The sequence below is a fragment of the Podarcis raffonei genome, chromosome 3, assembly GCF_027172205.1.
Source record: "Podarcis raffonei isolate rPodRaf1 chromosome 3, rPodRaf1.pri, whole genome shotgun sequence".
NCBI lineage: Eukaryota > Metazoa > Chordata > Lepidosauria > Squamata > Lacertidae > Podarcis > Podarcis raffonei.
In genome coordinates, this window is record NC_070604.1 from 124,116,525 (window position 1) to 124,136,110 (window position 19,586).

General features: G+C 55.0%; 1 protein-coding gene across 2 annotated transcripts; it reads right to left on the reverse strand.

Moving 5' to 3' along the window:
* Positions 1 to 584: 584 nt before the first annotated feature.
* Positions 585 to 15,240, reverse strand: SLC5A6 (solute carrier family 5 member 6). 2 transcript variants are annotated; one of them, XM_053383922.1, is made up of 15 exons: positions 14,696 to 15,239; positions 13,651 to 13,716; positions 11,180 to 11,231; positions 10,911 to 10,978; positions 10,028 to 10,182; positions 9,037 to 9,177; positions 8,574 to 8,703; positions 7,584 to 7,672; positions 6,726 to 6,838; positions 6,541 to 6,608; positions 6,305 to 6,391; positions 5,227 to 5,399; positions 3,544 to 3,647; positions 2,473 to 2,594; positions 585 to 774 (listed from the first exon to the last, which is right to left on the reverse strand). In XM_053383922.1, the coding sequence occupies exons 1-15, from the start codon at positions 15,032 to 15,034 to the stop codon at positions 595 to 597; spliced, it is 1,887 nt and encodes a 628-aa protein (XP_053239897.1). In that variant the 5' UTR covers positions 15,035 to 15,239; the 3' UTR covers positions 585 to 594. The 2 variants fall into 2 exon arrangements, with proteins under 2 accessions (XP_053239897.1, XP_053239898.1); XM_053383923.1 differs by lacking the exon at positions 7,584 to 7,672 and having other exon boundaries at positions 14,696 to 15,240.
* Positions 15,241 to 19,586: the final 4,346 nt, after the last annotated feature.

Consider the following 19,586-nt stretch of genomic DNA (forward strand, 5'->3'; position numbering starts at 1 on the left):
CAGCCAAAATCCTTTGCTGAGCATCGTCAGAAAGGCAAGGAACCGGGGAAACAGAACCGCTCAGAGGAAGTGCAACACGGGGTACAGAAAACAGAAAAGGAGAAGGGAAGACGAGGCCCACGAGCGGACGGGGGGGGGCTGTCGTCAAGGTAGATGGAGGAATGTCTGTGCTCCCTCCCCACTTGGTGGAAGGGCTGCTGGGGGGGGAATGGAATGAGAGGGTCGCCCCCCACCCCATTGAAGGGGGGCTTCTTTGGTGAGGCCTCAGGTGGGTGGCCTGGAGGGCTCAGAGGGCGTTTGAGTGGCAGGAGGACCCAGACACTCCTGCCTTGCCCAGTGTGCTTGAGTTTTGGGGGGCAGCAGCCCCCCACCCTCACTTAACAGATTGGCACATTCACAGTATGGCAGGAGGGACCCCGCAAAGGGCAGCTCCATCACCCAGGCGTGGGGTCTGGCCTGACCCCCCTCCAGTGCTCATCCAGTGCAGAGTGGCCCCAAGGAGGGTCCGGGACCCCCTTTCCCCTGGGGGGGTCCTCTCTCGGAACAGAGCCAAGCCCCGCAGACGCCCCCGCCTGCCTGCTCCCGCCGTCCCGCTCAGAGGGCTGTCTCCCGCAGGATGTAGCTGTGGATCCCGCCTGGCCGGGCCGCCCCCTCCCCGGGGGTCTCCTCTCCCTCATGGCCCCCCCCAAGGGGCAGCCCCTCCGGCAGACCGTTCAGCAGCCCGTTGCTGGTCTTCTCCACAGTCAGAGGAAGCGGCTCTGAGCAGTTTCCGTCCTGGCAGAGAGAGAGAGAAAGGGCACAAGTCAAACTCCGACTCTGCAGGGATGCGGTTTTTCTGCACCAGCAGAACCATCTGCATCGCTTAGAACCACAGAATTTTAAAGTTCGAAGGGAGCTCAAGCGTCATCTAGTCCAGCCCCTTGCAACGCGGGAATCTCAACTCAAGCATCCCTGACAGGCGGCCATCCAAACTCTGCTTCCAAACCTCCAATGAACCTGAGTCCCAGCTCAGCTGGCAGAAAGCTTTTCCTGACGGAGTCCACCAGCTCCGTCCAAGGGAGTCCATTCCCCCAGCAAGTTATTCCTGATGTTACTCAGAATCACCCTTCTTGTCACTTGAAGCCATGGGTTCGAGTCCTGCCCTCCAGAGCAGGAGAAAACAAATTTGCTCCCTCTTCCATGTGACAGCCCTTGAGATATTTGAAGATGGCTCTCATATCTCCTCTTTTCCAGGCTAAACATGCCCAACTCCTTCAACTGTTCCTCAAACGGCTGAGTTCCCAAACCCTTGATCCTCTTGGCTGTGCTGCTCTGCACACCTCCCAGCATGTCAACATCCTTCTCAAACTGTGGTGCCCAGAACTGGACACAGGATCCTAGCTGGGGGTCTGACCAAGGCAGAATCAAGTAGGACTATTTCGTCCCTTGATCTGGACACTAGACTTCTGTTGATGCAACCTAGAATAGCATTAGCCATTTTTGCTGCTGCATCACACTGCTGACTCATGCTCAGCTTGTGGTCCACCAAGACCCCCAGATCCTTTTCACATGGACTGCTAGCAAGCCAGGTGTCCCTCACCTTGTGAACTGTCCTGAGATTTTGTCACGAAGGGCAATATATAAATCTAATAATAATAATAACCTTCTGTTTGTGAATCTGGTTCTTCCTGCCTAAATGCAGAACCTGACCGTTGTCGCTATGGAAATATATTTTGTTAGCTTGCGCCCAGTTCTCCAGTCCGTTACAGTCATTTTGAATTCTGATTCTGACTTCTGTGGCATCAGCTACCCCATCTGCAAATTGGGCAAAGATCCCCTCGATTCCTTCATCCAAGTGATTTAAAAGGTAAAGGGACCCCTGACCATTAGGTCCAGTCGTGGCTGACTCTGGGGTTGCGGCGCTCATCTCGCTTTATTGGCCGAGGGAGCCGGCGTACAGCTTCCAGGTCATGTGGCCAGCAGGACTAAGCCGCTTCTGGTGAACCAGAGCAGCGCATGGAAACGCCGTTTACCTTCCCGCCGGATCGGTACCTGTTTATCTACTTGCACTTTGACGTGCTTTCAAACTGCTAGGTTGGCAGGAGCAGGGACCGAGCAACGGGAGCTCACCCTGTCCTGGGGATTTGAACCGCCAACCTTCTTATCGGCAAGCCCTAGGCTCTGTGGTTTAACCCACAGCGCCATCCAAGTCATTTAGAAAGATGCTGAACAACAACGGTTCCAGGACAGGAGCTTGCCCCCTTTTCCCAGGACACTAAACTTCCCCCTCACTTCCCCTTCTTCGCATTTGCTGCTTTAGCGCCCCTTTCTCAATTTGGGGGGGTCTTTCTAGAGCTCTTCGCAACCCCTTTTTTTCCCTCCAACCCCTTGGTGCGCTTCCTTGGGGCTCCAAAGCGCATGGGAGGTCGCCTTGCTCAGCCTGCCCCCTCCCAGAACTCCCCCCCCCCTCAAGGCGCACGCAGAATACCTCACCTCTTGGGGGCTGCACACCCCACAGCGCAGCTTCTCTCGGTACCTCGCCGGCAAGCAGCAGAACAGGCGGGGCAGCACAGGGAAGATGGTCCGGGGGTCCACATCCTCCCCCCGCGTGGGGCCTGGGGGGGGGGAGGAGAAGGCAGCGTTACTGGGCTCCAGCAGCGTCATGCCCCCTCCTGGTGGAGCCAAGAGAGGCAGTCCTGCGGGTGCCAACAGAGGCACCCACAGTGTAGCATGAGCCCGGGTGCCAGGCAGAATGCCAAGGCACAGCGAAGGCGCACAAAGGGTGCTGGTTGGAAGGGCCCCACCGTCACCCCCCCCACCTCACCCTTATGCCCTCCACGCCCCCAACTCCAGGCTGCTTTTTTACATTCATTAGTGAGGCTTGATTTTATACATTTATTAGATTAGAGGGCCTTCTCGGTAGTGGCGCCCGCCCTGTGGAACGCCCTCCCATCAGATGTCAAAGAGATAAACAACTACCTGACATTTAGAAGACATCTGAAGGCAGCCCGGTTCAGGGAAGCTTTTAATGTGTGTCACAATATTTTATTTTAATATTTTGTTGGAAGCTGCCAAGAGTGGCTGGGGAAACCAAGCCAGATGGGCAGGGTACAATTAATAAATAATAATAATAATAATAATTAAACACACACACCCCCACTATAAAATGCTAGTGGAGGCTTCTAAGAGGAATGAAATAAGGATTCCACCCCACTTCTGCTGAAGGCCACTAATCTGCAACGGCAAGGGGCAGGCAGCGATCCCCCAAGGCCTTGAACGCAAGAGCAACTCTCCCCTCCTGTGGTTCCCAGCAACTGAGATTCACAAGCATTGAGCCATCCCGACTGGGAGCCATCAGTCGCCCTCTTCCCCTCCGTGAATTTGTCTGATCCCGTTTTAAAAGCATCCAAGTTGGCGGCCATCATTGCCTCCTGAGGGAGGGAGTTCCGCAGGTTAACGACAAAACGCAAGAAGTCCTTTCAAATTTCCTCCGTCCTGAATCGTCCAACACTCAGCTGTGTGGGGCGACCACGAAATCGAGCGCCACCCGCGCTCCCGACCTACCTGTGAGGAGACTGACCAGCAGTCCCACGACAATGACGGTGGTTGAGTTGTGTGCGCTGTACCACAGGTATGACAGGTTGTAGAACTTGCGCAGCCCCGTGACCCTGCAGCAAGAGGCAGAAAGGTGTTTATCTTGAAGGGAGTGTTTTGAGTAATTTTCTACAAAGCACAGAAAGTTCTTCTTTCTTCTTTTCTTCTCTCCTTCCGCCCTTCTTCAGCTTTGAGTCTTTATTTACATCAGTATCCTTAATCTTTGGATATTGGAAATTAACCTTCATAAATCTTCTTTCAAACTTTAATAAAATCTATCACAGAATGAAAGAGGTGCTGGCACCTGAATGCATCTGCCCGCCCCATCCAAAGGGGGGGGGAGCGAGGGGCTTCCTCAACGGGGGCAGCCGAGACGGGGAAGATGCACACAGAGTGCATGGGAGGGGGGCTTTTATACAACCACCAGCCGCAGGGGGTCTTGGGGGTCTCCCAGTGGGGCGCTGGGGAAGCCAACCGCCGGGGCAGACCCAGCAGAGCCGTCCTTACAGCAACCCTCTAGGGCTGGCCAGTGCTGCACCCCCATATGGCAAATGCGGGTTGGCCAGTGTGCACCCCCAGAGGCTCCCTCGCCTGTTGATGAGCCTGCCTGGACATGGAAGGCGGAAGCAGCTTGCCTGGAAGGATCTGACCCAACGGCTTCACGGGGCAAGAAAGGAGAGTCTGACTCCACACTCGGAAGGAGTATCCGAGGGCAAGAGCCGTTGGGCAGTGGGACCGACTCCCTCGGAATGCAGTGGGCTCTCCTTCCTGGGGGGGCTGCCTGCCAGGGATGCTTGAACTGTGCATTGAAGAGGGTTGGGCTGGATGACCCTCAGGGGTCCCTTCCAATTCTACAGTTTTGGAGCTTGGAGGCAAGGGAGGAAAAGGAGGAGGAGGAGGAGGAAATCCTGGGGCGGAGGGAGGAGGCATTTCCCCACCCCCAGCAAAATACAGTCCTACCTGGGGTTGAAGTCGCTTCGGGATGAGTATTTTCGGGCTGTGCGCTGCGGCGACCCAGAAGTAACGGAGCGTGTTACTTCCGGGTTTCGCTGCTTGCGCATGTGCAGATGGTCAAAATGACGTCACATGCATGCGCATAAGCTGCAGATTGTGACCTGCGCATGCGCAGACATGGGTTGCATTCGCTACTGTATGTGAACGGGGCTCCGGAACGGATCCCGTTCGTATCCAGAGGTACCACTGTAACCACAAATTGCCCTGAACCCAGGCTGGGATGGGGGCAGGGGGCTTTGGGGGCTCAGATCCCGTCCGCAGCGCAGGGAGAGTCTCCAGAGCGGCATCCCAGAATCCCTTGTGACCCACGGCCCCGTCGCTCAGGGCAACCACGTCTCTCTTTCCAGCAACGTTCAGGTTGTAAGCAAACATTTGGAAGGCATCCTGGGAACAGTAACCCCAACCTCTGGGCAGGGGGGATGCAGGGGTTAAATGGGGTCATATCCCCCCCCCCCGCCAGCCACAAGGCTCCTTCCCTGCCACTCTCTGCCTGGTCTACCTTGCAGGCTCATTGTGCAGATTAAATGAGCACGGAGAAGCATGGATGCCTCCTTGGGGAAAAAGGAATGCCATAAATAAGAGTAGGCTCAAGCTAAAGACACACACACCCTGGGGTCCCCCGGCCCCCTTCCCCCCTACCTCTGTGGGGTCGCCGTCAAGGTCTGCAGCGTCGTCATGACGGCCGTTGTGAGGTTTCCATCCAGTTGGGGGACGCCAGTCCCGGGGGGCACAAACACCTGGTTGGCCACCCAGCTCCCGATGCCCACCCAAAACGCCATGGCCAGCCCGGCAGCCAAGCCAGCGACGGCCCCCTGAGGAAGAGGAGGAGGAAGAGAGTAATAATAATAATAATTAATAATAATGTCTTATTTATACCCCACCCATCTGGCTGGGTCTCCCCAGCCACTCTGGGCGGCTTCCAAGCGAATATTAAAAACAATACAACGCTAGACATTAAAAACGTCCCTAAACAGGGCCGCCTTCAGTTGTCTTCTAAAAGTAAAATAGTTGTTTATTGCCTTGACATCTGCTGGGAATAATAATAATTGAAGGTGTGTTTTTTTGACAATAATTTTTATTAGTTTTCAATTACAATAATCCAATGGCAGCCTCATTATAACAGTGCCAAATTATAATACAATGACAAATCCCAATCGTTCAGATGCCAAATTATATAATTTAGGTGCCCCCCCCATGCTTCATCAATGGTTTGATGACGTAGCTTTGTTTCTGAGTCCCAAAATCTTGTTGATCTCAATTGCATTCCAATCAAAATAACAATCCCTTATACAACAACTGCAATATTAACGACATCCATTCGTCTAGACACGTTAAAGGATTTATAAACCCATAGGTGAAACATTCAAACTATATCCTTATTCCTTTTGTTTGTGACGACTTTTCTGTCCCTGGTCCTGTCCTTGTAAAATGTTATGTCTGCATATTCCCAGCCGCCGCTGCTCTCCATCCTGCCTTGGGCAGAGCAATATCCCATTGCAAGGAAGACAGTGTTGAGGGGATCCTGACACCCCCCCCTTGCAAGCTAGGCCAAGCCACCCCCACAAAAAACCCCACCAGCTATTCTGCCATTTACAATGCTGGCTGCCCCCTTTGGGGTGTGGGGAGAGGAAGGGAAGGCTCCTGACCCCAGAGAAAGAGGCGTGAGGGCACAACAGCTCCTAACATCCCCCCCCCCAAAATAAACAGCAATACTCACCATGGAATTGGCACAAGGAAAGAACATGCCCAGGCAGAAGACGCCCAGCAGAGGGCCCCCCATCATGCCAAAGATGCTGATGGCAGCCTAAGCGGGGAGAGAATCAGAGAACCATAGAGTTGGGAAACCCAAAGGTCATCCAGACCAACCCCCAATTATTATTTTAAAAAATCAACGTGCACCGCCTCCAAACCTAGTTCCTGCCTCCCCAGCTGCCCCCTCCACTGACCCCTTACCTGCAGCACCGAACCCATCATGGAGGAGACGTAAGCCATGCCCAGGCAGAGGAGTCCGTAGGCCAGAGCTGGGGGGAGAAGGGGGTCCAGTCAGAGGGAGAGGAGAGGCAGGGGCACCCCTGGGCCGTGTGGCTGGAGCCGTGGAGCTGCCTGCCCCCCACCCCTCTCCCCCAGGGCCAGCTTACCTAGCAGCTTGGAGTAGAGCGTGGCCCGTCCTTCGGGGATGCTGGCCACGTAAGGGCGGATCAGGTCCTCCATGGTCACTGTGGCCAAGGAGTTGAAGGCGGAGGAGATGGTGCTGTCGAGAGAAGAGGCAAAGCGGGGGGGGGGGGGCGGTCAGATGAAGGGAAGGGGGCAAAAAAAGCCCCTTGGGCAGAGCCCTTCCGGGAGACGCAATGCACTTCCCTGGAAATAAACACAAGGCTCTAGTCCTCATGTTTCCGAAGGAAGATCTAAGCAGGAACACAGGCTCCATAATGTCGACACTGGCCGGCAGCAGCTGCCCTCCTGGGTCTTTCCCCCCAGCCCTCCCTGGAGATGCTGCCGGCAGGGACCGAACCTGGCAGAGCCTGCGTGCAGAGCCCTGCGCTCTGGTCCTTCCATAATAATCCTAATCCTAATCCTAATTATAATTTATTATTTATACCCCGCCCATCTGGCTGGGTTTCGCCAACAGAATATTAAAATACAATAATCCATCAAACATTAAAAGGTTCCCTAAACAGGGCTGCCTTCAGACGCCTTCTAAAAGTCAGATAGTTATTTATTTCCTTGACTTCTGATGGGAGGAGGTGCCACCACCGAGAAGGCCCTCTGCCTGGTTCCCTGTAGCCTCACTTCTCGAAGGGAGGGAAGGCCCTCGGAGCTGGACCCCGGTGTCTGGGGTGGAGACGCTCCTTCAGGTCTACTGGACCCAGGCCGTTTCAGGCTTTAAAGGTCAGCACCAACACTTTGAACTGTGCTCAGAATAATGAAGGGTTCTAGTACCATCATCCCCAAGGAAGGAAGGAAGGAAGGAAGGGCTGCCTGCCTGCTGAGCTCACCTGAGGGAGCCGCTGAAGAGGCAAGCCACAAAGAGGCCAGGGAGGCCGGGCACTCCCTGCAGGACGTCCATCACGAAGTAGAGGACCATCTGCCAGAGTGACCAAAAGACAAGAAGAATTTATTGATGTCTATGACAATAGCGGCAAGTGTTTTATTAGCTCAAAGGTGGAAAAGTGATGAAAGAACAATGGCAAGAAAAGTGGATGGAACACGCGGAAATGGCAAAGCTTAAGATAAGGACTTTAAGACAGATTGGGAACCTTTTATGATGTATATACAGAAATAATGTACTGAAATGAACTCACTGGCAGGATTCAAGTAATACATTTACAACGGACAAATATAAACAGAAAATATAAATACGAGGCTAAAATGTTAAGAATGTGTCAATAAGGTATGATTTCAATTTCAATATATAAGGTATAGAAATTCACACACAGAAGAAATGAATATGTGATAAACCGGAAAGGGAAGTTGGGGGAAGCCGAGGGGGGCGGGAATAGAAATGTAAAAGTGCCTGGGGAAACCCAGCCAGATGGGCGGGGTATAAATAAATTATTATTATTATTATTATTATTATTATTATTATTATTATTATTACTATTAAATGCAATTTGTGTTTCTGTTTTTTGTTTTTAGTATTGATTATGGTAAATTTTGTTGGGAAATTTCAATAATAATAATAATAAACCGAAGTACAGGTTTGCAAAGTGGAGGGGGGAGATGCAAATCAGGGGGCAACTCAGGGTGGGCAATTGCCCCCCCAACGGAAACCAGCCTGCGAAGATCATCTGGGGCAGCTGCTGGGACAGAGACCCCCCCCATTCTTCTCTGATCGATAACGCACTTGGGGGGTCCTGGGTCCCTGGATGCGGAGCTGGGCTGCAAAAGCCCACCCCAATTTTTTGTGCAACAGTATTTCCTGCACTGAGCGGCAGCCGCAATGCCTCTCCGGGATTTTGACGGGGGGAAGCAAGCGCCTGGCCCACCTGATCCGAGGAGGCGCTGCTCTGCTCCGGGCTCAGCTCATGCTCCTGGTAGTAAGCGAACATCACCAGGCCGGTGAGGCAACTGAGGCAGAGGACCAGCTGCTGGCAGGGGAAGACTGCGTAGCAAGACCTGGAGGGGGGGCAGAAAGAGGGAGGAGGATCAGGCCCAGCACCCTGTTCTCACCCAAAAGGCCCCATAGAATCCAGATAGACTGCCTCTGGAGCTAGAGGCTCCACGAGGGCATCTGGATCAGGCCAAAGGAGGCAAATCTGGTCCAGTGGCCAGGCAGACGCTCCACAGGGAAAGAGGTCAGCCCCCCCATAGCTCCCTCCCTCTCCCAGGACACCCTTAGGCTGACCCCCAGCCTCCTCCCAGCTGCCCCCTTCCTGCTTCCAGACGGGTCACCTTGGGCCCCTCAGCCCCACGTACCCCAAGCACCCCGCCCCACGGCGCCCCACTCACAGCACGGCCTGCCGCTCCGATCGAGAGCTGAGGTATCGCTGGACCTGAGACTGGTTGACCCCGTAGAGAGAGAGCATCATGAAGACGCCCCCAAAGGCCAGGGTCCAGAAGGTGTGCCGCTCGTAAGGGTCGGGGTTCAGGCTGGGGAGGGAAGGGGAGCAGAGGATGGTGGAAGGGAACCCCAAGGGTCATCTAGACCAACCCCCCACCCCACAACGCAGGAATCACAGCTCAAGCATCTCTGGCTGTTGGCCATCCAACCTCCAAGGAAGGGGAGTCCGTTCCCCCAGCAAGTTATTCCTGATGTTATTCAGAATCTCCCTTCTTGTCACTTGAAGCCATGGGTTCGAGTCCTGCCCTCCAGAGCAGGAGGAAACAAGCTTGCTCCATCTTCCATGGGGCAGCCCTTGAGATAGTTGAAGATGGCTCTCCTCTCCTCTTTTCCAGGCTAAACATGCCCAACTCCTTCAACCATTCTTAATAAGGCTTCGTTTCCAGACCCTTGATCATCTTGGTCTCCCTCCTCTGCCCACCTCCCAGCTTGTCAATATCCGTCCTAAATTGTGGTGCCCAGAACTGGACACAATATTCCAGAATCAAGCGGGACTCTGATTTCCCCTGATCCGGACCCTCGACTTCTGCAGATGCAGCCTGGGACAGCACTGGTCTTTTTTGCTGCTGCATCACCCTCTGGGCTCGGGTTCAGCTTGGGGTCCACCAAGACCCCCAGATCCTTTCCCCATGGGCTTTCCTTGCGCAGAGGTGTAGTGTAAAGGGAAGGATCTGCACCCGTGGCTCTAAGGCCAGGGGCTCCGGGGCCCCGATTCTGGGTTCTGCTGGGCCCATCCCACGGGGCAGCAGACGGACCTTAATGTCAGAGTGTCCCTTTTTAAAGGGAAATTCCCTTATTCCGAATAGGATTCCTTGCAAGAAAAGGGAAAAGTTGACAGCTATGGGAAGGACCAGCCCCCCCTCCGCTCCCCCGACTTACTCGATGCCGGACACCTTGCCCTTCTCTGCCGCCAGCTGCCAGACGCGCCCCATGCCCCCCACTTTGACGGTGCCCACCACGATCACGGCCACCTGGCCAGCAAACATGACAAAGGTCTGGAAAACGTCCGTCCAGATCACGGCTTTGAGGCCGCCCTGCAAAGGGAAGGAGGGGGCGGTTAATGGGGGGGCAACATTCGGGGCAATTCCACTGTCCCACGGTTTCCACAGTGGGTGGTCCTGCCCCCTGGGGGGTGGGCAATGGGTTTTTGTGGGGGGCTCTGAGAGGCACACTGAGGGGGGCCCTGAATACCAGGCTTCCCTGATCAAGTCCATCCATTCTGTGGTTTAAATGGGATTTTGAATAAGCACGGAATTAATTGTTGCTGTCTTGGATTTTCTCGTGTCGTTCTCTTCCTTGGTGGGGAGTGCAAACTGCTAATAATATTGATAATAATAATAAATAAATAAATAAATAAATAAATAAATAATATTCCCCAGAGTGGCTGGGGAAACTCAGCCAGATGGGCGGGGTATAAATAATAATAATTTATAACCTGCCCATCTGGACACTGCAATGCATTTTATAGGGTGAGGGGCCCTAGGGGTGGTCTTATTGGAACAAGGGGGCCAGAAGCCACCAGTCCAGACTTTTCCAGGGGCCGCATGGCCACTTGCACCTCCAGCCCCACCCCAGAATCATGGACTTGTGGAGCTGGGACTCCCAAGGGACATCTAGCCAACCCCCAATCAGGGGCCACTCTGTTCATGGCCGGTGGTTAAGAATTTGCCCTTTTGGGGGCCCTGTGGAGCCCACAACCTCCTGCAGCCCAGAATCTCTGGGGCTCAGGCTGCCCCTTGTCCCTTGCGGGGCCCCTACTCACCAGGGCGGTGTAGAGGGTGCAGACCAGCCCAATGGTCAGCACAGAGGCCCAGAGGTCAAAGTTGGTCACTGAAAGCAAGCAAGAGTCCTCAGGGAGGGGCCCAGCAACCGAGCGCCTGCCCCTCGAGCGCAGAAGCCCAGCATCAGCCCCCCCTTCCCCCCAAGTGGGGGGCTGGGTCCAAACTGCCCACTTTCCCTGCCCCCAGACCACCCAAAATGCTCCAGCTCCAGCTCTAGCCCTGCCCCCCGGGATCAGGTCCACTTCCTCACCTGCATTGAGAGCCAGCGCTGGGGTGTAGAGGACGACCCCCATGTACACCACCTGTGGGGAGAAAGACAGCCCCACTGTAAACTGGACCCCACAGGGCCTTTTTGGGTTGTGAGCCACCCTGAGGTTGGAGGATGAGGCACCGTAAAACTGACAACAGCCCCACATGCTGGGGGGGGGGAGCCGACTCCAGAGGAGAATCGTGACCTTGATCCCCCCCCCGCAGGGTCTCCCTCCCTCCCCCACCTGCCCAACAACAGCCCTGCGAGGGAGGGAGGCTGAGAGAGAAGGACTTGCTCTGTCCCAACCACTGAGCGCCACAGCCAAGGCAGGAAGAATGAGATGGAAGGACGGGGAAAAGACCGTGGGGGGGGGAGAAGGAAGGGGAGGGAGGGAAGAAGAGAAAGGCAAGAAGGAAGGAAGGAAGGAAGGAAGGAAGGAAGGAAGGAAGGAAGGAAGGAAGGAAGGAAGTGTTACGGAAAGGGGGGGGCATGTCTTCTTCACCTTCTTCTTCGCTACAATATATCAATTTATTTCCAATTGTCAATGTCAAAAGGGACTAAAATTTATAAAATTCATAGAAAATCAACGTGCCAATTTGCTCAATTTCTCTAGGACTCCATGACACCTCCCCTGTCCTCCATAATCCTCAAGCAAGGTGTCAAGACCCTAATCCTGTCAAATCACTCTGCCAAGCCTTTCCTCCGGGCAATGCCAGGTGGCAGACTATGCATACATGGACCATTGTCTTCTCATCACCGGCACTCAGGAAGCGCTTATCTGCGCATATCTCCAGCTCTGCATATTCCCCCCTCCCTCCTCCATATGTTAATCCGGTGTAACCCAACCTCTCCTTAATGTATTCATGATGTAATCTGTGTAACCCAACCTTTCCTTAATGTATTCATGATGTAACTGGGATGTGTTTTGCACTGTATTCTGGGACATGGAGGGAGTTTCAAAAGTTCATGTCACCCCTTTCTCGCTGTTCAATCTTGCCTTGAACCTGTTGCGCAATAAACTTGGATCTTCTGCAGTTTGCTCCTGTCCGGCTGAGCTCATTTTCTTCCGCAGGGACCCACGGACTTAGTCCGATGAGCTGGGTGGCAGAGTAGCCCCGCACCCAGATTTTAGCCGTAACAGAAGGAAGGAAGTGTAGCAGGAAAACGAAGGAAGGATCTGTTAATGGAGACATCTGAGGATCCCTTGGACAAAAACCAAGGACACCAGCCGGGAATACCAGAGCAAAACAGCAGCCAGTCAGCTTGGTCTTGATTGAAGTCTTTTGCGACAGGACTCCCACCTGCCACCAGGTGGAACAAGATGGAAGCCCTGAACAAAAGAGAACCCAAACTTTTTTTAGCTGCTAATCCCCATGTTAGGGACACGGGTGACTCTGTGGTCTAAACCACTGAGCCTAGGGCTTGCCGATCAGAAGGTCGGCGGTTCAAATCCCCGCGACGGGGTGAGCTCCCATTGCTTGGTCCCAGCTCCTGCCAACCTAGCAGTTCGAAAGCATGTCAACCTAGCAGTGCGAAAGCACGTTAAGTGCAAGTAGATAAATAGGTACCGCTCCGGCAGGAAGGTAAACGGTGTTTCCGTGCGCTGCTCTGGTTCGCCAGAAGCGGCTTAGTCATGCTGGCCACATGACCCGGAAGCTGTACGCCGGCTCCCTCGGCCAATAAAGCGAGATGAGCGCCACAACCCTAGAGTCGGACACGACTGGCCCGTCTGGTCAGGGGTCCATTTACCTTTAATCCCCATGTTACACCCCCCCAAACTACATCACTCATACATCACGGTTACATCACGAAAGGGGAGGTCTGGTGGCCGTAATCTGAGCATCCTGGACCCTGCCCCATGGTTCCCCTTGCCCTCCACCAAACACCCCTCAAGTGGAACAAAAGAGATCTTTACATTTCCCTCTTTCCCAGCCAAGTTCATCCCACCCTTTTGTCTTCATCTGGGTTTGTTATTTCTGGAATGGCTACCTGTCTGGCACTCAGGTATCAGGATGCCAGGGATTATCCCTCAGGCAGAGGGGCTGCTGAGGAGCTGAGCTCACAGGTCTATAGGAATTTCTGAAGTTTTCCCAGTGAGCCAGTACATAGATACATTGATCAGTGAATTCTTACATTTGGCATCGTGCAGCAGAGGCCCTTTGAATAGATAGGAAGAAAATGTGATGAAGTGTTTTGTGGGGACAAGTCACAAAAGTCACAAAAGCGATTGTGCTGGTTTTGGTAGTGGGCTGCATGTGCATGATATCTGCTGGAGGGGCAACCCCCCCCAACCTATACATAAATTACTACAATAGAAGGAAGGAAGGAGGAAAAGACAGAAGGGAGGGAGGGAGACATGGAAAGCTTTAAGCAGGAGGACCAGGAGCTTGTGGCAGAAGCTTAAAAAGGAGAGGCCTCCTTTTCCCCACGACTGACGAGGCAGAGAGACCAGGGTGGTTTTCTGTACTCACCATCTGGAAGATGAAGGTGGCTGTTCCACACACCCTCACGACCTTGTTGAACCGCAACTCCAGGTACTGGGTGGGGCGACAAAGAGAATTGGGGGTTTCAGTAGGGCAGAGAGCAAATATGGCTTTGCTTCCAGGCGCAGCCTTTGCCCTGTCAGTGGGAGGGCAGGAGCCCCACAAGATGGTGCCCAAGGACCCCTGGGCAACCCCCCTGCTCTCCTGGGGCATCTGGGGCAGCATTCCTGACCCCCACCAGTCCCCCACGTCCTCATATGCTTCCCCCAGCTGCAGGCACCACTTGGGAGGAGGAGAGGACCCCAGAAACAGCCAGAGCCCTCCAACTGCTGGCCTCCCAGTGGGGCTCTAAGCCAGCCGGCCTCCTTGCAGGACTCGACTCAGCAGCGCCCCCCAGGAAAACACCCCAAGGCAGTTTTGCCAAGGAGACAATGCGATAAAAGTGTCAGCAAGAAGAATTACTAATAACACCAACAGTGTAAGACTTTCAAAAAGTCAAAATGACAACAAGATAAAAACAGACCAACTCTTCAGACGCCTGAACAGGCTTGTCTAAGTGAGAATATTTTGTTAGTAGGATTGGAACATCACTTGTAGTTTCAGGGAGAATTCTGAATACAATGAAGATGTGAAAGATTTCGACTATCATAAAAGATGCAGAAGGAAATGATAAATAATAGGACCCACAAAGGGAAGGAGGGAAGTCCAGGAGATTCTTTGGAATCTTGTTTTTATGTCTGATACATCTCTGTAAAATTTTAATTTTAAAAAGCAAATAAAGAAAGTTTTATATAAAAAAGAGAATGTATTTAGCAGGTGCCGAAAAGAGTGCAATGAAGCCTGATTTTCAAGAGGCAGGGAGTTCCACCACACCAAAAGAGCACCCCCCTTTGTGCCTTGGTCCTGGCTGCAGCGGGAGACAGACCCCGAGGGAAGAGGGCCGGGGTCCAATTCTGACCCCATCTGCCGGCCAGCTCATCTCCAAGGAGACCCTCAACATACCCAGGCAGGCTCCCCACCCGCTGCCACTCACCTCGTAGGTGCTGGTCAGGCGCAGGCGGTAGAAGACGGGGATGAAGACGTGAGCGGGGATGAGGAGCCCCAGGAAGTAGGAGCACCCCAGGAACCAGTACTCGGTGCCGAAGCGGTAGATCTCGGAGGGGACGCCCAGGATGGCCACGGCCGACTGGAAGGTGGCCAGGAGGGAGAGGGCCACGGGGAAGAAGCCCATGCTGCGGTTGGCCAGCAGGAACTCCTGCGTGGTTCTCTGCTTGCCACCACTGAGAGCGTAGAAGAGTCCGATCCCGGCCGAGAAGACCAGCAGCAGGACGAAAATGGCGTAGTCGGCCACGCCAAACGTCAGCACCGGCATGGCTGTCCCAACGGCGCTGGCTCTCCGGAGCCTCTTGGAGGGCGAGGGGCTTCTACTGTCCCTTGGCCATCACGGGAGGGACCCCTGCGCTGAAACCCGGCTCCAGCCACTCAGCCTGCCTTGCCAAAACCGGACGCCGGCTCGTCACCAGCCTGCCAAGCGCCGGCCTCGCTGCCGGAGATCCGCTGCGGCTGCCATGACCCAGGCGAGGCGATCTGGAAGAGAGAGGGAGGGAGGAATGAGCCCAAGGACCCGGGAGCGCGTGACCCAGCCGGCACCCCCTCCTCCAGACACCCCAGCTCTGGGAGGCAGCAGACCTTCGCCGCTGCTAATCTCCCCGTCTCAAGGACTGGGAGGCGGAGAGGGAGCGAGCAAAGTCTCCTGGCAGGACCCCAAGTGAGGCAAGCGCCGGCTGCCAATCTTCACGGCCAGGAGTGTTTTTGGCACCGGGGAGCCAGGCCTTCCCAGCGAGGGGGCAGGGAGGACTCGGAGAAGCGCCCCAGGAGCAGCGCCCGGGGCCAAAGCACACAGCCTGAGCCGCCCAAAAGCAGCCTCCGAGTGCCGAGGGCGCAGTGGGGGGTGTCGCCAGGAGAAGCATCTGCTGACACCATCTGCCCAGCCCAGGAGAAGCAGAATTTGGGGGGGTTTAGTCAAGAGAAGAGGCAAGTAGGAGCAGATGCGATGGGAGTTTATAACATGACACCTGGAGGGAGGGGTGGAGAAAAGCTCTCTCACAACACCAGAACTTGTAGAACGGGAAAAGAAAGGCTTTATTCTCGCAGCACAGATCTAGACAGTGGAACTCCCTCCCACAGGAGACTGGGGTGGCCAGCAACTTGAATGGCTTGAAAAGAGGGTTGGACAAATTCATGGAGGAGGAGAGGGCTATGGATAGCCCAGTATACCCGAAGGAGCGTCTCCACCCCCATCGTTCTGCCCGGACACTGAAGTCCAGCGCCAAGGGGCTTCTGGCAGTTCCCTCCCTGCAAGAAGCCAAGTTACAGGGAACCAGGCAGAGGGCCTTCTTGGTAGTGGCACCCTATCCCACCAGATGTCAAGGAAATACATAACTATCTGACTTTTAGAAGGCATCTGAAGGGAATTTTTTAATGTTTGATCTTTTATCATGTATAGGCATCTGGTTGGCCACTGTGAGAACAGGATTCTGGCCCGCAGGGGCCATTGGCCTGGTCCATCGGGCTTCTCATACGTTCTGCTCAGGTTTGCACGGCAAAACACTTCCTGAGGTCAGCTGCACAGAATGTCCTCTCCTCCACACCGAAAGAGAGTGGAGCAACGCAAGAGATCTTGCAAGGGCTCTGAAAAGGCACGGGACAGAAAAGGGGCCTGATCCAGCCCTGCTTGCTCTCAGCTTGCAGAGGGGGCCGCTAGGCCTCCCAGCAGAGACTGTGGAAGGGAATCATCTATGCCCAGGCTGGCGGGGAGAGGAAGGCCATTTAAGGAGAAAGGGGGTGTCCCTGGGAAGAGTTCATAGAATCACAGCACTGCAGAGTCGCAAGGGACCCCCAGGGCTCATCCAGCCTGACCTCTTACAATGCAGGAACTGCAGTTCAAGAATCCCTGACTGATGGCCACCCAGCCTCTGTTTGCAAACCTGCACAGAGTGAAGCCCCCATAAAAGCCAGGAGGAAGGCAGTCTGGCCCGGCTGAGATCCCAGAATGTGGGGACTCAGCAGGATGGAGCCAGTTGTGAAATTGCAGCCCCAAATAGCTCCTGGTAGCCTGAGCAGAAATGGGGAGAGGGAGCCCAGCAGACCTCCGTCCAGTGGGGTGGGGAGAACAGCACCCCAGGCCCCTTGCGGGGGGGAGGATCATTTGTGGGGGTCCCATATGCAGGATGCACAGCTGGAAATCTGAGCTCAGGCCCCCAAAGCTGGACCTGGGGGGAACGAGGGTCAGCGTGGAGAGGGGGGGCACTGCCAGGCTGCCCTCTTTGGCCCCCCCCCCGAAGAGAAGCGAGGCTCCTCTGTGTGGCTTGGAAGCCTTCCCTGGGGCAGAGCAGAAAAGAATAAGAAAGACTTGCATTTCAACCAGACTCGCATTTCAGCCTTTGTTATTCTCCCAATTTGCACATTCTCATCTAGGCATGACCAATATTTGTAAAGTATTTTAAGAAGGCAAAGAGCTGTCCCACACGGAAACGCCAAGCCTGTGATTTTGCAATAAGAAAGAGTCATGTGAAGAGAAAGAGTGAGGAAGGAGACATTCTGATTAGTAAAGGTAAAGGGACCCCTGACCATTAGGTCCAGTCGTGGCCGACTCTGGGGTTGCGGCGCTCATCTCGCTTTATTGGCCGAGGGAGCCGGCGTACAGCTTCCAGGTCATGTGGCCAGCAGGACAAAGCCGCTTCTGGTGAACCAGAGCAGCGCACGGAAACGCCATTTACCTTCCCGCCGGAGTGGTACCTATTGATCTACTTGCACCTTGAGGTGCTTTTGAACTGCTAGGTTGGCAGGAGCAGGGACCGAGCAATGGGAGCTCACCCCGTCGCGGGGATTTGAACCGCCGACCTTCTGATCAGCAAGCCCTAGGCTCTGTGGTTTAACTGACAGAGCCACCTGTGTTCCCTAGTAAATTCTGCTTAGTTGGCTAGCAAAGAAACAAATTCTGGTTAAACTGAGCCAGACCTGAGGCGCAGGAAGCGAGCAGCTGAGGTTTAGCAAAGCAAGCAGCAGGGGCAGAGTTCTCTTGCAAAGGGCTTTGCTTCCACCTAGCAAGCTCAGGTCTTGGAAAGGGCTCCTTAATCATCAGCCCCAGAGATTAAGCATCTAAGCAGGAGGGAGAGAGGGAGATTAGCCTCTACAACTGGCAAACTTTGAGGAGTCAGCCGGCCTCCAGGCTGCCAGTTCAAAGGAGAGTTGGGGGGGGGAGACAATACCATGGAGGAAAATGACTTTTGGAGGGTGGGGGAGAAGCCGCTGAGCAACGCAGCTGGGAGGGCACTGATCCTGCAGGGCACTGAGCCACAGAGCCAGGAACGCCGAATGCATAGTTCCTGGGATTACGGCCCACGGTGGCTTGCTAGGACTTGTCTGATCCTAGCAGGAGAAAAGCCGAACTGCTGGTCTGAGGGTCAGGATAGGGGCCCAGGAGAAGCGAGGAGGGGGCTTTCTCTGAAGTGCAGAAGGGGGGGCTGCTGCTGCTGCTGCTGCTGCTGCCATGCCTGCTTCCTATTTTGTTTGCAATAGTAGCGGCATTTGAGGCCATGCAGCAGAAGAAGCAAAGAAGCGTCTGGCTGCAGCTGGATCAGGCCAAAGTGCCCCCCCCCAGACCAGCATCCTGCCCTGACAGCAGCCACACAAATGCCACAATGCGGGGGGGCCTTGCAAGCGCAACCCAGGCACTCCCTCTGCAGCTGTGCCAAGCGGCTCAAGGCCCTCTGAGTTCAGGGGTCTCCCCGGCTGACCGGGGGGGGGGGCAGGAATAAGGAGGGGTGGTATGTGTGGCCAGCTGCCCCCCCACACCTCAGGACTCCCTTGTCTTTCACATGCTCCAACGGCATGCCCTGCCCTCACGCCCAGAAGCCCACCCACTCCCAAATGCCCCCCCATTCAGCTGATTTTCCAGAACTGAAGAACTGCTTCTGCCCAGAGACATGACTGGCAGCCCAGCCCAATTCTCCTGCACCCCATAGAGGAGCCAGAGGGGTGGGGGGTCTGGGGGAGGGAAGGTGGGCTCCCCACTCTGCCCCCTGCCCTCCCTGGCCCCCCCCCAGTTTTTCCTGACCTTCACCCAAGGACAGCATCCGAGGAGCTGCGTTGGAGCCTCCAAATTGGGGGAGAGGGAGACTCGTGACCTCACAGGAGAAACGCTGTGAGTGGGGATTTTCCACCGCCCAGGCCAGGGGCCCCAATCCCCTCTGCAACTTGCAGAGCTCAAGGGTGCTCTGCCAATCCAGCCTCCTGCCCATCGGGGGTCCGCTAGGAACAGGCTGGCTTCCTCCCAAAGGCTCTCCCGGCTCCAATGAGTCACCCAGAGCTCTGCTGTCGCAAATAATGTCAAAGCGGCAAGGGCACCCAGAGGACATCCAGCCCACCCCGCCGCTCAGTGGAAAGCAGCTACAGCCTCGCTCACGGGGGAGCCATTTCCGGCCCTCTGGGGAATCCCTCTGCCTCACCCCCTCCAGCAAAAGTGACCCCCTTCCCACCCCACAGCCAGCCCCACTGCCAAACAGATCGTACTGTTCAGAGGATGCTCCTGATATCTTGCGTCTGAATAACGCACAAGGGCTGTGGGGTCTTCATGGGGAGACAAGAGCCCCCTTTGACTCTCCTTCCCTGGAGAATTTTCAGCGGAGCTTGGGCAGCCGCCTGCCAGGGATTCTGGAGCTGCGATTCCTGCCTTCCAGGCGGGCTGGACTGGATGACCTCTGGGGGTCCCTGCCCAACTCTACAGCTCTAGGATTCCAGGATCGGGTGATGCATTCAGCGGCTAGAGGTGCACTCCCCCCCCCCAGACTGACTCTTTGGGCCAGGCAGGCAAGGGGGGTCCCTTCACACTGTCGGCATCACGTGGCACCTCAGGCCACGTG

Excerpts from the sequence above, each read along its gene's own strand:
- SLC5A6 (XM_053383922.1), bottom strand. The coding sequence starts at position 15,034 with ATGCCGGTGCTGACGTTTGGCGTGGCCGACTACGCCATTTTCGTCCTG. Across the intron at positions 13,717-14,695 it reads GCCTGACCAGCACCTACGAG|TACCTGGAGTTGCGGTTCAA; the intron begins GTGAGTGGCAGC and ends CGCCCCACCCAG. Across the intron at positions 5,400-6,304 it reads TTCCTTGTGCCAATTCCATG|GGGGCCGTCGCTGGCTTGGC; the intron begins GTGAGTATTGCT and ends CCTCTTCCTCAG.